Here is a 13,643-nt window from a genome sequence, read left to right on the forward strand (position 1 = left end):
ATTTTTCTTTGGCAAAATCTTGTGTTCCTGTGCTTACGGTTGACTTATCCATGGGATTTAGAGTTGATGCATTCCCCCCCCCCCCCCCCCCCCCCCCCCTTTTCTTTAGCAAAATCGTTGTGCACTATAATTGAGCTTTTCTTTTTTCTTTTTTTTTTTTTTCTTTTTTTTTTCTTTTTTAAAACAAATCTGTCTTAATTTTTTCATATCTCTAGAGCAATACTATTTTTGGGCCTTAGAGGACTGTCTAAGTCGCCTTAGGGAAGAGCCAGCCTTGAAAAGAAAGGGAAGTGATTTATGCACGATTCATACTTTCAACTATCTCACAATTAAGATACATAGGATAAGACTATCTCCCAACTAAGACACATAGGATGAGATTCTTGCATGTGAGTTTCACGTGTCGATCCCATTCCTATATGTATTGAGGTTTTGAAATAGTTGTACAAGATCATAATTTTATCATAAGAAATGGGTAATACCCACTTGATGACTGTGCTGAAGCCTAAGAAGTCAGCAAAGTCAGTTAAAAAAATTTAAAAAATAAAAAAATCACTCAATTATTGTTTTAATTTCTGAGCCACCAAACATACTTGGGAGCAACGAAAAAAAATAAAAAAATAAAAATTGAACAAACTAGGGTTTCGAATTTCAAAACCTACCTTACAGGGAAACTTCACAGGCCCCTTTATAAGTAGAAATTCTCTTCTACTTCTTTTCCTTTTTGCAGGAAGTGAAACTAATTCTGTTCCGGAATTGAAAGTTTACCACCGTACTTCACTGCTACCTACCTATTTTGCCCTTAATTTTCCGCTTCCAAGTTTTTCACGATTCTTTTTTTTTTTATTATTATTTATTTCTTTTCTTTTTTTGCTTTTTTCCTTTGTGTTAAGTGTTGAGCAGGTTTGGCGGGTCGGAGAGCAATCTGTTGTAATATGTGTGTTACAAATATGATTTCCTTTTCAGCCATCTTTAAATGTTTTACCATTTGGTATTTAAATATATTCATGAGTTTTTATGGTAAAGGAAAAAAAAAACTGATTTATTAAAATATATTCATGAGCTTTTATGACAAATGAATAAATAAATAAATAAAATGATTTCAGTTATGACCTTTGGTCATTAACAAGTTTTATTTTATTTTATTTTTTTCTCTTCTTCAATTGTTTTGGCCGTTTGTTATTAAAATTTGTTTTTGTTGCTCTTGTTCTTCAAACGTTATGATGATAACGTTCGTGGTTTTTATTCTTCAAAAGGTCATGACCGTTTGGTCAACTTTTTCATTTATGATTTTTACAACTAATCATTTCCAAACGTGTATATATAATCTGTGCTTCCAACGTGTATATATATAATATAGCTTACAAAAGGTTTTGAGAATACCATACAGTATGTTGCAAAATACTTCCTTCAAGGCATGAGGCCATATATTATATTATTAGTTTTTCTATAAAAGAAAAATATTTTGAAGTTTCTCATCCACTTTATTAAAGGGTTGTTCTATTTGATCTTCGTTTTTGGAAGTGTGTCCTTAACAAAGATAGACGCTATAGTCTAATCCTGGGAGGTTGCGTGTCAAGAGATCCGATCACACCGAGTTATACACTCCAGGAGGCACGAATCAACCTTTAAGGACAACGCTCTTCTTGCGTGATTCTATAGCATTGTGAGATCTTTCCTTAATTTAATTTTAATCTCTTGTACAATATTTATTTTATTATTATTATTATTTCGGATCAATATGGTCTATTATCAACAATAATTTTTCAACCAATTATTTGTTTAACAATTATTTATTTAATTGTTAATTTTCAGGTTAATATTATTTTATTTCAATAGAACTTTGTGCACCATCCAACAATCTTAAAAGGTTGAATTGTGTTGATGGTTGCACAAATATTTTGATTAGGGTGATAACAATGGTATTTGAACTTATGAGAAGTCAAATACTATTAGAGTTTGCGGTATGCAATTTGCATACAAGAAATCAATTAGTGATTGAAAAGATGAAGACTCTGTTGTTAGAAAAAAAAATTTATCTGATTTGTTTGTCAGAAGAAAAGCTTGATTTCATTTGTAGATATTGGAAGTGAAAATATTGTTAACAAAAAGAATTTTTAAATTATTTGAACTCAAATTTGTATTATTTAATTTGCTTGTCAAATAATTTTTTCGTGTTAGGTCACAAATCTTGTAATAAAGGTTGAAACTTTTATAGATTTTTAGAACTTAGCAATTTTTATTTTGTTGTGTTGAGTTTGTTGGAGAATATTCACATCGATTAATAATAACAAATGTGAATGATTACTTATGTTGTAAAAGAGAAAATAAACATTGCTAATTGTGTGCAAAAAATACCATTTTGCTGAATATTCTTGTAGGTAAGCACATGTAAGAGGAAGAGATGTGGTGTGCATATTCAATTGATCGGTTTTCATGACACCCAATTGGTGTGTGGTGACTTATCCTAATTTGGAGAATCTTGGAGTAAAACCGTTGGCTCCTCTGTGAGTTCTTAAATTATGTTTCATATTTTTTTTTTTTTTTTTTAAGACATGATATACAATTTCATGAAAAAATAAAATAAAATCAAGTGATGAATGTGGTCTTTGAATGAATTAAAGCTGATAATTATATGAATATTGTATCTGATAAGCGGCATTTTTTATTGATCTATTTGAGGAAAAAAAAAATAGCATCTAGCACTTATACTAGCTATGATATGCTAAAGTAGAATGAATACTTTAAAAGTATTTGCTAATTAATTTTTTATCTATATCATTTAGCTTTCAATTTTCCTAACATGCAGATTAGGAATAAAATATTTATGATGATTGATGTTCCTATTAGAGCTCATTTATAATCGGAAAAATAATTTATCATATCGTAAAATTGATCATAATAATGACGTATTTATAACAACGAGCCAATAATAGTTGATTATTACATGATTGAGCCTAATACTTTGCATATTTACTGTGGCTTAAGTTGGAAAGATTTTTTTTTCTATCTTGGTAGAACTTAGAAAAATTGTTACAATCAGTAATAATTATTTAGTGAAATTCCTTAGAAAATCACAAGTGGTGATTTATATAAAGGAAAAAAAAAAATCAATGCTTCAGAAAATTCTCAATTGAGAGAAAATAAAGAAGAAAAAATAACAGATCATACTTAGAGAAAGATGAGCTCATGTAAGTCACATTTCTTAAAGCACTTGTGTGCTGTTAATGAATATTTGATTTCTTGTTCTTACTTGAGTTATTCATTAATATTTGATATGATAGATTTATGCATGAAAATCTTGGCTACATCAAACGAATGAAAATTAATTATGAATGCTACAATTGTTAGTTTTGGGCTATCCACCAATGTGTGGGGGAGGCCAATTTTTCGACTTGTTACATTCATAATAAAGTGATTCATAAGAAAATTAGTAAAAATTCTTATGAACTTTTTAGAAAGATATTGAAATACCTTGAAATACCTCAAAGTGTGGGGGTGTTTGGCAAATATTATGTTGCCTGAGCCTAAAATAAGGAAACTTGGTTCTATAATTGGTTATTGTGATTTTATTGGTTTTGCTTGTAATAGTTCATGCTATAGATTTCTTGTTATCAAGATTTATGTTTTAGATTACAATATTTGAAAAATGTTATTTTCTTTGAGAATGTGTTTCCTTTGAAAAATAAGAAAAAATTATTGCATGAATCTTCTGTTGCTTCTAATAAATTTGTTAATGATGTGCAAGAATTAAGAAGAAGCAAGCGAGCTAGAAAAGAAAGGAATTTCGGTATTAATTTTATTGCTTATATTGTTGATGATGATCCAACATGTTATTGAGAAGCAATTAAATCTATTTGATGCATTTGTTTTGGTTAGAGGATATAAATTAAGAATTTGAATAAATTATGTCTAACCATATTTGAAACTCATTGAGTTACCTCCTTCAACCAAATCACTTGGTTGTAACAAGATGCTTAAGAAGAAGCTTAAACTGGATGATAAGATAGATAAGTACAAGGCAAGCTTGATAGCTAAAAGCTGTAAGCAAAGACCAAATGATGATTATTTAGTACTTATTCTCTGATTACTATAATTGCATCTATAAAATGTTATTGCATCTATAAAATGTTATTTGCCATTGCTTCTATTTATAAATTTGTTGTACATCAAATGGATGTCAAAGTTGTTTTTCTAAATGGTGAAGAGATTTATATGAAGCAGCCCAAGGGACTTATAATCCTTGTTCAAGAACACACAAGTGTTCAAATTGATGAAATCCTTATAGGATTAAAGCAAGCTCCTAAACAATGGCATGAAAGTTTAACAAGGTAATGTGTCTAATGCATATTTGATTAATAATGCAAGTAAATGCATAGCAAGTTTTATAATAATGAATGTGTCATTATTTGTTTATATATATTGGTTATTTGCTTATTTTTGAATTAGCATTGATATTGTGCATGGAGTTAAAAGATCTCTTGCATATAATTTTGATATAAAATAAATGGTAAAACTAATGTCATATTGAACATTAAAGTTCTTAGAGATAATGATTGCATTATTTTATCTTAGACATATTATATTGAAAAGATGTTTAAAAGATTTCAACACTTTGATTATCTGTCTATATCTACACGATATGATTCAAAAATTACATTTGGTAAAGAATCATGGTGATGGTGTATTGCAAGAAAAATATGCACAATTCATTAGTAGCTTGATATTTTGACAAACTGTATATGCTTGATATTGCATATGTTGTTGGCATGTTGAGTAGATATACTCATAATCCTGGTGTTGAGTATTGGGATGCTATCTCTAAATTGTTGAATTACTTAAAGAGCACAATTAATTTTGGTTTGTCATATTGTGATTATTCTCTTTTATTGAAAGGATATTGTGATGTTAACTGAATTTCTGATTCAGATGAGCTAAAGACTATGTGTGACTTTATGTGTTTACTCTGGCTGGATGGGCTATCTTTTGGAGATCCTCAAAATAGACTTGCATAGCAAGGTTTACTATGGAGTCAGAGTCAATTGCCTTAGAGAAGGCAAGAACTGAAGAGGAATGGCTAAGGAGCTTATTAATCAATTGATTTGTCTTTATATACTAATTCAGTTCCATTTGTGTTTTGATTGTGATTGACAGGCTGTCATAGCTCGAGCAATGAGCAAGATTTATAATGAGAAAAGTGCACAATATTGTGAGGCAGTTTATTGAGACCGGTATAAGTTCCATGGAATGTGTGAGGTCAAAAAGGAATTTTACAAATTCTTTGACCAAGCCACTAACGAGAAGGCTGGTGAGTAAAACATCAAGGGGGGTAGGACTGATACCCAAATTATGACACTGTGATTGGAGATCCCATGAATGAGGTTTAATGGGAAACAAAGTCACAAGTGATCATGTTGAGGTACTGTCATTCTATGTTTATCCATTATCTTGTTGAGAAGATAGTGATGAGTCCATCCCTATGGTTTACAACAGTACATGATGCAGAGTGATTAAGGATGAGTTTAAAACTCTTAATGGATCCATAGTCTCTACATGTTGGGATGTGGTGTTCTCTGCACACACTCTTGATGGATGTCACTTATGTGAGTGTGGAGGTGGTGCCGCCTCCTATGAGACTAAGGAAGGTCTCTAGAGCGCTCACGAAACCCAGGGGCGCATGGCCTGTATAAGGCGCCAACCTACTTATTTATCCTAGGTGTAGTTAAAAACCTTCGGGTACTACATTGATGCATGCTTTCAATCTCCTTATATTCTTGTGTTTGTAACATGTGGGGGATTGTTGTAATATGTGTGTTACAAACATGATTTCCTTTTTAGCTATCTTTAAATGTTTTACCATTTGGTATTAAAATATATTCATGAGTTTTTATGGCAAAGGAGAAAAAAAAACTGATTTATTAAAATATATTCATGAGCTTTTATGGCAAAGGAATAAATAAATAAATAAAATGATTTCGGTTATGACCTTTGGTCATTAACAAGTTTTATTTATTTATTTTTTCTCTTCTTCAATTGTTTTGGCCGTTAGTTATTAAAATTTGTTTTTGTTGCTCTTGTTCTTCAAACGTTATGATGATAACGTTCGTGGTTTTTATTCTTCAAAAGGTCATGACCGTTTGGTCAACTTTTTCATTTATGATTTTTACAACTAATCATTTCCAAACATGTATATATAATCTGTGCTTCCAACGTGTGTATATACATACATACATATATATATATATATATATATATATATATATATATATATATATATATATATATATATATATATATATATATATATATATATATATATATAATATAGCTTACAAAAGGTTTTGAGAATACCATACAATATGTTGCAAAATACTTAGCTTCCTTCAAGGCATGAGGCCATATATTATATTATTAATTTTTCTACAAAAGAAAAATATTTTGAAGTTCCTCATCCACTTTGATTAAAGGGTTGTACTATTTGATCTTCGTTCTTGGAAGTGTGTCATTAACGAAGATAGACGCTATAGTCTAAGCCTGGGAGGTTGTGTGTCAAGAGATCCAATCACACCGAGTTATACACTCTGGGAGGCACGAATCAACCTTTAAGGACAACGCTCTTCTTGCGTGATTCTATAGCATTGTGAGATATTTCCTTAATTTAATTTTAATCTCTTGTACAGTATTTATTTTATTATTATTATTATTTCGGATCAATATGGTCTATTATCAACAATAATTTTTCAACCAATTATTTGTTTAACAATTATTTATTTAATTGTTACTTTTCAGATTGATATTATTTTATTTCAATAGAACTTTGTGCACCATCCAACATTATTTCCAACACGATCTGGGCCGTTGAAATGCGGACGGGTGATTCGGGCAAGGAATGGTGCTGACCGGTGAGCGGGAGCGCTAAATCTAGACCACGAGTTGTGTGGGGCCCTCGGTGTGAGTAGATGGGCTGTGAAGTGGTAACCGCTGACCGTTGTCGTTACTGTAGTTCAGTTTATGCGAGTGTACAAATTGAAAAAAATAAATTCTAGTGGCAAACTTTACCACTAGTTCAGGTTCTCACTGGGTAGTTACTTGCCTTCTTACCCTCTTTGGCGATTTTTCCTCTGTGAGTAAGAACTTTTTGAGCGTGGTAATGGAGAAGGGGAGCCTTCCGCTTCCCTCCTCCCTAGTAGGTTGTTTTCGGTCTTGTTTTTAAATAAGTTTCATTTTCTCTCTTTAGGTGTCGTTGGCAACTACTGAGGTGAAGTGGATGTGTTTTATCTCGTCCTTTTTCGAGATGGAGACGTGGTTTTTTCGCTTGGTAGGGTGTAATGGCGGATGTTTTTCTCCTGATTCGTGGCGCCCGTTGTCTGATTTCTAAATAGGAGTTCGTGATTTGCCGCTGGTTTTGCCGAAGATGCAATTGCGAGAAGTATCGCACTAGGTTTGGGTTTCTTCCATGGGTTTTTCGGCCGGACAGTGTTGATTTCGTATGGGAGGTTTTGATCTGCCACTGCTGGTTTGGTTAGCCATGCCGAAGACGAAATAGCTCTGTTGTGTTTTCGTGGTAGTTTTGCAGCAGTGGAGGTCTAGGGCTTTCCTCTGGAAGGCGGTTTACAGGATTGGGGATCGGCGGTTTATGGGCGGTTTTGTTTTTCACCGGTTATCTCACCATTGGGGCGACGTGCGGCGCTTAATCCGGACCGACAGTGCTTGATTGAGGGCATTTTTTGTTGGGTACAGTTTAGGAGCGTGATTCAAGGACCTTTTCCAAATTTTTCTAGAGATTCAACAGGTGCTACCAACCGTTTGTGCAAAAAGGGGAAGCAGGAGAAATGGTCTGGCTTTTGCATTTGTAGTTGTTTTTATTTTTGTTTGTCTTTTTGTTTTTCCCCTTAGTCTATTGAGCTAATGGTGGAGTTGTTGTTCCCTTGGTGTTGATCCGGAGGGGTTGGTTGTTGGTGTTGTTCTTTTGGTAGTGTGCTCTGTGCTGATCAACCTAGTTATTGTTTTTTGCACAAAATGTGTGACTGACTCCCTCTAAAGATAAGGTTTATCTCAACATAGAGGCATCATTCTGTTTGGCTAGGTTTTTTATTTGTAGCATTCTTAGGCGTTGAGTCGCTCTTGGATTGTATGTACGCCTGTCTTTATTTTTCAGATTATTGTTTCAGAGTTTCCATCTCTGATGTTATAGAGCTTTTATGCTCCGGTTGATTTCACATTTTAATGAGATCAATAATTTTTCTTCAAAAAAAAAAAAAAGGGTTCTCACTTCCCCCTCGGTGGGACCCATCAACATTAGAAAATCAAGACATTTTCTATTGATAACTCATAAGATGTAATCTTAGTTGCTTTTAGAATTATTTTCTTTATAAGAGTGGTATAACAACTTGAACTTTGCCTCCTCCAAGTCCAAGTTGGATTAGGGGTTAGTTTTGCTTTTTATATATAAAAGGAGTGGTGCCTGACGTATTGTTAAATTAACCAAATTAAGGCAAAAAGATTTTTTTTGTTCTCTTATAGCTTATTGTGCTAAAGCACTTAAAAAAAAAATAAAATTAGAGTTTTCTTTTATTATTCTCCTTTGTATGAGAGTGAGATTTGGATTTTGGCTTTTGAATGATCTTCTCCTTGAAACCATTTTCATAGGGAATTTATTTGTGATTGCTTCTGCCACTAAACGTACCTCACATTAATAAAACTACTTAAATCTTAATATCTGTTATAATTAATTTAATTTTGGTGTCTTCTTATTTCTCGCATTTCCCGTGTCTTGAAAAATAGGATAAATTATCCAACACATGCATGCAAGAAAGTCCCAGTGGCATGGTTTGGCCTTGGCTTTGCCTATGGTTAATTGGCATATTCTAACAGTTGGGTCCTTGGTCAGAGCCGCCTCACTCTTTTGACTTGCTTTCATGAAGTGAGAATGGAATTAAAGGATGATAAACATTCAAAGCGCAGATCAGGACCACGGAAGAAGTCAGTGGACGACTAGCTAAAATGATATTTGTACTTCGCAACAAGTTCGCTAGTTAGAGAAATTGTGCAAGCGATTTCCAAAATGTCTTTAACATAATTGATTGTCGATGTTTACGTTAGTTAGAATGGTCAAAGAAAGAACACAACTGTCTTTCTGCGTGCCTTGAAAAAGCTCGACATGCAATATTCCACACGTCTGCATGCCCCCTCTATCTTTCCTATTAAACTACGTGTATTATTTGTTAATTAATGATTGCTTTTTTTCCAATTATCAATACTCATTTTCTTGTTGTGGTTCCCTGCCAATAATACACATTGTCCGCACCAAACAGTTTGGTGATATACCAACATAAATAATTAAACAAGAAGGAAATGGTAATCTTAGTTGCTTTTAGAATTATTTTCTTTATAAGAGTGGTATAACAACTTGAACTTTGCCTCCTCCAAGTCCAAGTTGGATTAGGGGTTAGTTTTGCTTTTTATATATAAAAGGAGTGGTGCCTGACGTATTGTTAAATTAACCAAATTAAAGCAAAAGGATTATTTTACTGTTCATGTCGTTTTCAGACGACGCTAAACAGCCAAATTTTTGTAGTTAAAATAAAATTATTGAACCATAAAACACACAAACATCACAAACACAAAATTAACACAAGGATTTTATTAATTTTTATTTTATAGAAAATTAACACAAGCATACAGTTGAAAGAGACATTCTTTTTAACTAAAATTTCTACAAAAATATTTTGTATAAAATAAAAATGAAAAAAAAAATTAGAAAACAAAAAAAAGAAAAGGACAAGATTTTTTTAAAAAAATGAAAAAAGCAAAAGCTTAAAAAAAGGTATTGTGTTATTTTTGGTGCGGAAGGAAGAGAATAACTTTAATAGTAAATTAGGAGAAATATTGAAAAATTTAAAATAATAGGAGAGATAATGCAAATAAGATGATAAATAAAAACTAAAAAGGCCAGGAGGGCAGAAAGTTTGGTTTTATATACAGTAGAGCATTAAATTAAAGCTGTTTAGTCACTTCCAAACATATTAGCATATTAGCGCAAATGGGGGAGGGTTCAAGACAACCAATAGTCCACACGGAAAAGTGAAACCAAACATACTTTTCATTGATTCGTTCAGTAGTACTTTTCCATGAAATTATTTTACCACTGGACTCGCAATTTGGGCAAACTTGACGTGTACACTGCTATATATACAAGGTGTGCATTAAGGACTATACTTCATAACCTTTTTTCTTCTGGTTTGGCATATCAAACAAGAACCATGCCATATCATCTCCTCTTCACCTTGTTTCTCTTTGGCATTTTCTATGCAAATCAGGCCTGCAACCAAATAGACCGCCACTCTCTCTCATCCTTAGCCTTCAACAATATGTCTTCTCTTCCACTAAACTGGTCTTCCATTGATTGTTGCCAGTGGGAAGGCATATCTTGTGATCATGATCGTCAAGTCACTCATATTTGGTTACCTTCTAAAGGCCTCATTGGGAGTATATCTCCCTCTCTTGGAAACCTCACACAGCTCTCACACCTCAATCTCTCCCACAATTCACTTTTGGGTCCTCTCCCCAAAGGATTGTTTTCGTCCTTGAATCAACTCAAGGTCCTTGATTTGAGCTACAACCATCTATTTGGAGATCCATCTGGCTGGCCTGCCTCCATTCAAATTGTTGACATATCTAGCAATCAGTTCAGCGAGACAATCCAATCTTCTTTCTTTCAAAAAGCATGGCGGTTGTCCGAGCTCAATGTCAGCAACAATAGTTTCATGGGCCCTATTCCTTCATTTCCTTGCATCAATTCTTCCTTGGTCAAGCTCCTCGATTTCTCCCATAATCATCACAGTGGCCATATTCCTAGTGGACTTGGGGCATGTTCCAAACTAAAAGTTTTCCGGGCAGGTTTTAACTCTCTCTTAGGACCTGTTCCTGATGATATATACAATGCGACAGGATTAGAAGAAATTTCCCTACCTTCCAATGATCTTTCAGGACCCATTAACAGTGATATTGTTAACCTTGTCAAACTTACCAACCTTGAGTTATATCGTAATAAATTTAGTGGCAAGCTCCCTGTGGATATTGGGAAGCTCTCCAAATTGAAGCACCTGCTCCTTGATGCGAACTCCTTAACAAGTTCCCTACCCCCATCTTTGATGAATTGCACAAATCTCGTACAATTGATTTTACGGCTCAATTTTCTTGAAGGAGACATCTCTACCTTCAATTTCTCAACTCTTCATCAACTTACCGTAATTGATTTGGGGGAGAATTACTTTTCCGGTAACTTTCCAGTTAGCCTTTCCTCATGCAAGACCTTAACATCAATTCGACTCAGCGGAAACCAACTAGAGGGACAAATCCCGCTTGAGGTGGTTCAATTGAAATTCTTATCCTTCCTTGCACTTTCTTACAATAGGCTAACCAATATCACAGATGCAATTAAGATTTTGATGCGTTGCAAGCCACTCACCATAGTGATCATAGGAGGAAATTTTCTACACGAGGCAATGCCTGGTGATGACAATATAGTTGGTTCTTACGTATTCGAAAATGTTCGAGTTTTAAGTCTTGATATGTGCCAACTGAGTGGTCAACTACCTATATGGCTAACTAAGCTTAAGAAGCTAGAAGTCCTATATCTTAATGACAATCGTATTACAGGTTCAATTCCTGGGTGGTTGTCGACTCTTCAAAGGCTCTTTTATTTAGACTTATCTAATAACCTCATTTCAGGTGAATTCCCAAAGGAACTTTGTGCATTGCCAGCATTAATGTCACCAAAGGCTCTAGCAGACAAAAATAAATTGGATTTACCACTTTTTCGTATCACACCAACTAATGTTATCCAGTACAATTTTCTCTTAAACATTGGATCATTAATTTCTGTTGCAAACAACAGTCTTAGTGGTAACATCCCCGTTGAGATTGGCGGATTGAAGCTGCTTCGTGGTCTGTATCTCAGTCATAACAACTTCTCAGGCAATATTCCAGACCAACTATCTGAGCTCACAAACTTGGAATTATTAAAACTCTCTGGAAATCGGTTGTCCGGTGAAATACCATCATCACTAAGTAATCTACATTTCTTGCATGTCTTTAGTGTTGCAAACAACAATTTGCATGGACCAATACCATTAGGCACTCAGCTCCAGAGCTTTGATGCCTCTGCATACAAGGGCAACCCTGGACTTTGTGGCCTCCCACTTCCACATGAGTGTGCCCATATTGTTAACAACAACATAGATATTCGGGATGAGGACAATGGGCATAGAATCCCATGGTTTCCAATTACTGTGGTTCTTGGCTTCATTACAGGCTTTTGGGGGGTTTGTGGTCCATTGGTTATTAGTTATAAGTGGAGAGTTGCATATTTTCGATTCATGGACCACGTAAAAGATAAGTGTACAATTGTTTTCTTTAAAATTGCATATTGGTCGCTCTAGAATGTATCATCAATTTGGCTTGTCAAGTTTAGATTTGAATAATTTAATGTTTTGTTAGTTTTTATATTTACAATTTGCATTCAATGTGATGTGAGAGTCAATGTACATTACGATTAGAAAAGATAGAGAAGATTTTCAAATTTGTTGCTGCGAGATTCAAGTGAGTGATCATGATTAGTGACCACAAAGTCTGCTGAAGAGCATATATATATATATATATATACAAGTCTTTGATAGCTACACTCTCCACAATACAATGAAATCTCACTACAGAAAAAAGGTCATTTGCGGCGACAGAAAGTTGCCGCTAAAAGTCTTTTTGTCGTCGCTATTGATCAAGAGCGGCAACATGTCGCCGCAAATACTCCGCCTCTAATGATCAATAGCGGCCACCCAACACGTCGCCGCTAAAACTATTTTTTTAGTTGCCGCTTTTGGTCTCTCAATAGTGGTGACATCAATTGATACACAAATAGCGGTGATAGAGAAGTCGCCGCTATTGGTCATGTATTCGTGGTGACTTATGTCGCCGTCGCCGCTAATACTGTTAAAAATTCAAAAAAAAAAAAATTTTGAAAAAAAATATTTTTAGGTATCAATATATATATAATTACCTGTCAAACTTACCATTAAACTGCTACATTATCCAATATTTCCACACCATATCATTAAAAACCAACTGTATTAGATTTTATAAAAGATCTTCTCAAACTAAGGTTCTATAAGGCAAAAGATACAGAAAATCACTTGTAGAGTATTTCATATTGGTAAACTGATTGAAATACATAGAGTAGTGAATGCTAAAGCCATCTTAATAGGCTTTATATATATAGCTAGAGCATAAATTCCAAACCCTAAAAATGAAATAAAAACAAATAATACAAAACGGCAACTTTTGCCTAGCAAACGTAAAACAAATACAAAAACTTGCCCGCATCACAATCAAAACACATAATAATCACAAATAAAATGCAACAATACTATACAATAAAATCCAACAGTACCGTACAATTTAAAGGAGTCACTAACCTAATAAACCCATTGCAGATTCACTCCATTACAGGTGGTTGGGTGGGACTTGGGAGGATCGATGAAGAGAACCTCCCATGATCCAGGGGAAGCAATTGTTAATTACATTGCATCGAAGAAGTTATAATTAAAGCTCCTCAGTACTGTACGTGCTCATGGATACTACGATCG

General features: G+C 33.9%; 1 protein-coding gene across 1 annotated transcript; it reads left to right on the forward strand.

Annotated features, from left to right (window-relative positions):
• The first annotated feature begins 10,233 nt into the window (after positions 1 to 10,233).
• On the forward strand, positions 10,234 to 12,443 carry LOC133879196 (receptor-like protein 2). Its single transcript, XM_062317732.1, has one exon. It carries the CDS (start codon positions 10,263 to 10,265, stop codon positions 12,441 to 12,443), a length of 2,181 nt encoding a protein of 726 aa, XP_062173716.1. The 5' UTR covers positions 10,234 to 10,262.
• Positions 12,444 to 13,643: the final 1,200 nt, after the last annotated feature.

The sequence above is a fragment of the Alnus glutinosa genome, chromosome 10 (assembly GCF_958979055.1).
Source record: "Alnus glutinosa chromosome 10, dhAlnGlut1.1, whole genome shotgun sequence".
NCBI classification, from domain to species: Eukaryota; Viridiplantae; Streptophyta; class Magnoliopsida; order Fagales; family Betulaceae; genus Alnus; species Alnus glutinosa.

Bases quoted from the DNA above. Each gene is read 5' to 3' on its own strand.
- LOC133879196 (XM_062317732.1), top strand. From the start codon at position 10,263: ATGCCATATCATCTCCTCTTCACCTTGTTTCTCTTTGGCATTTTCTAT.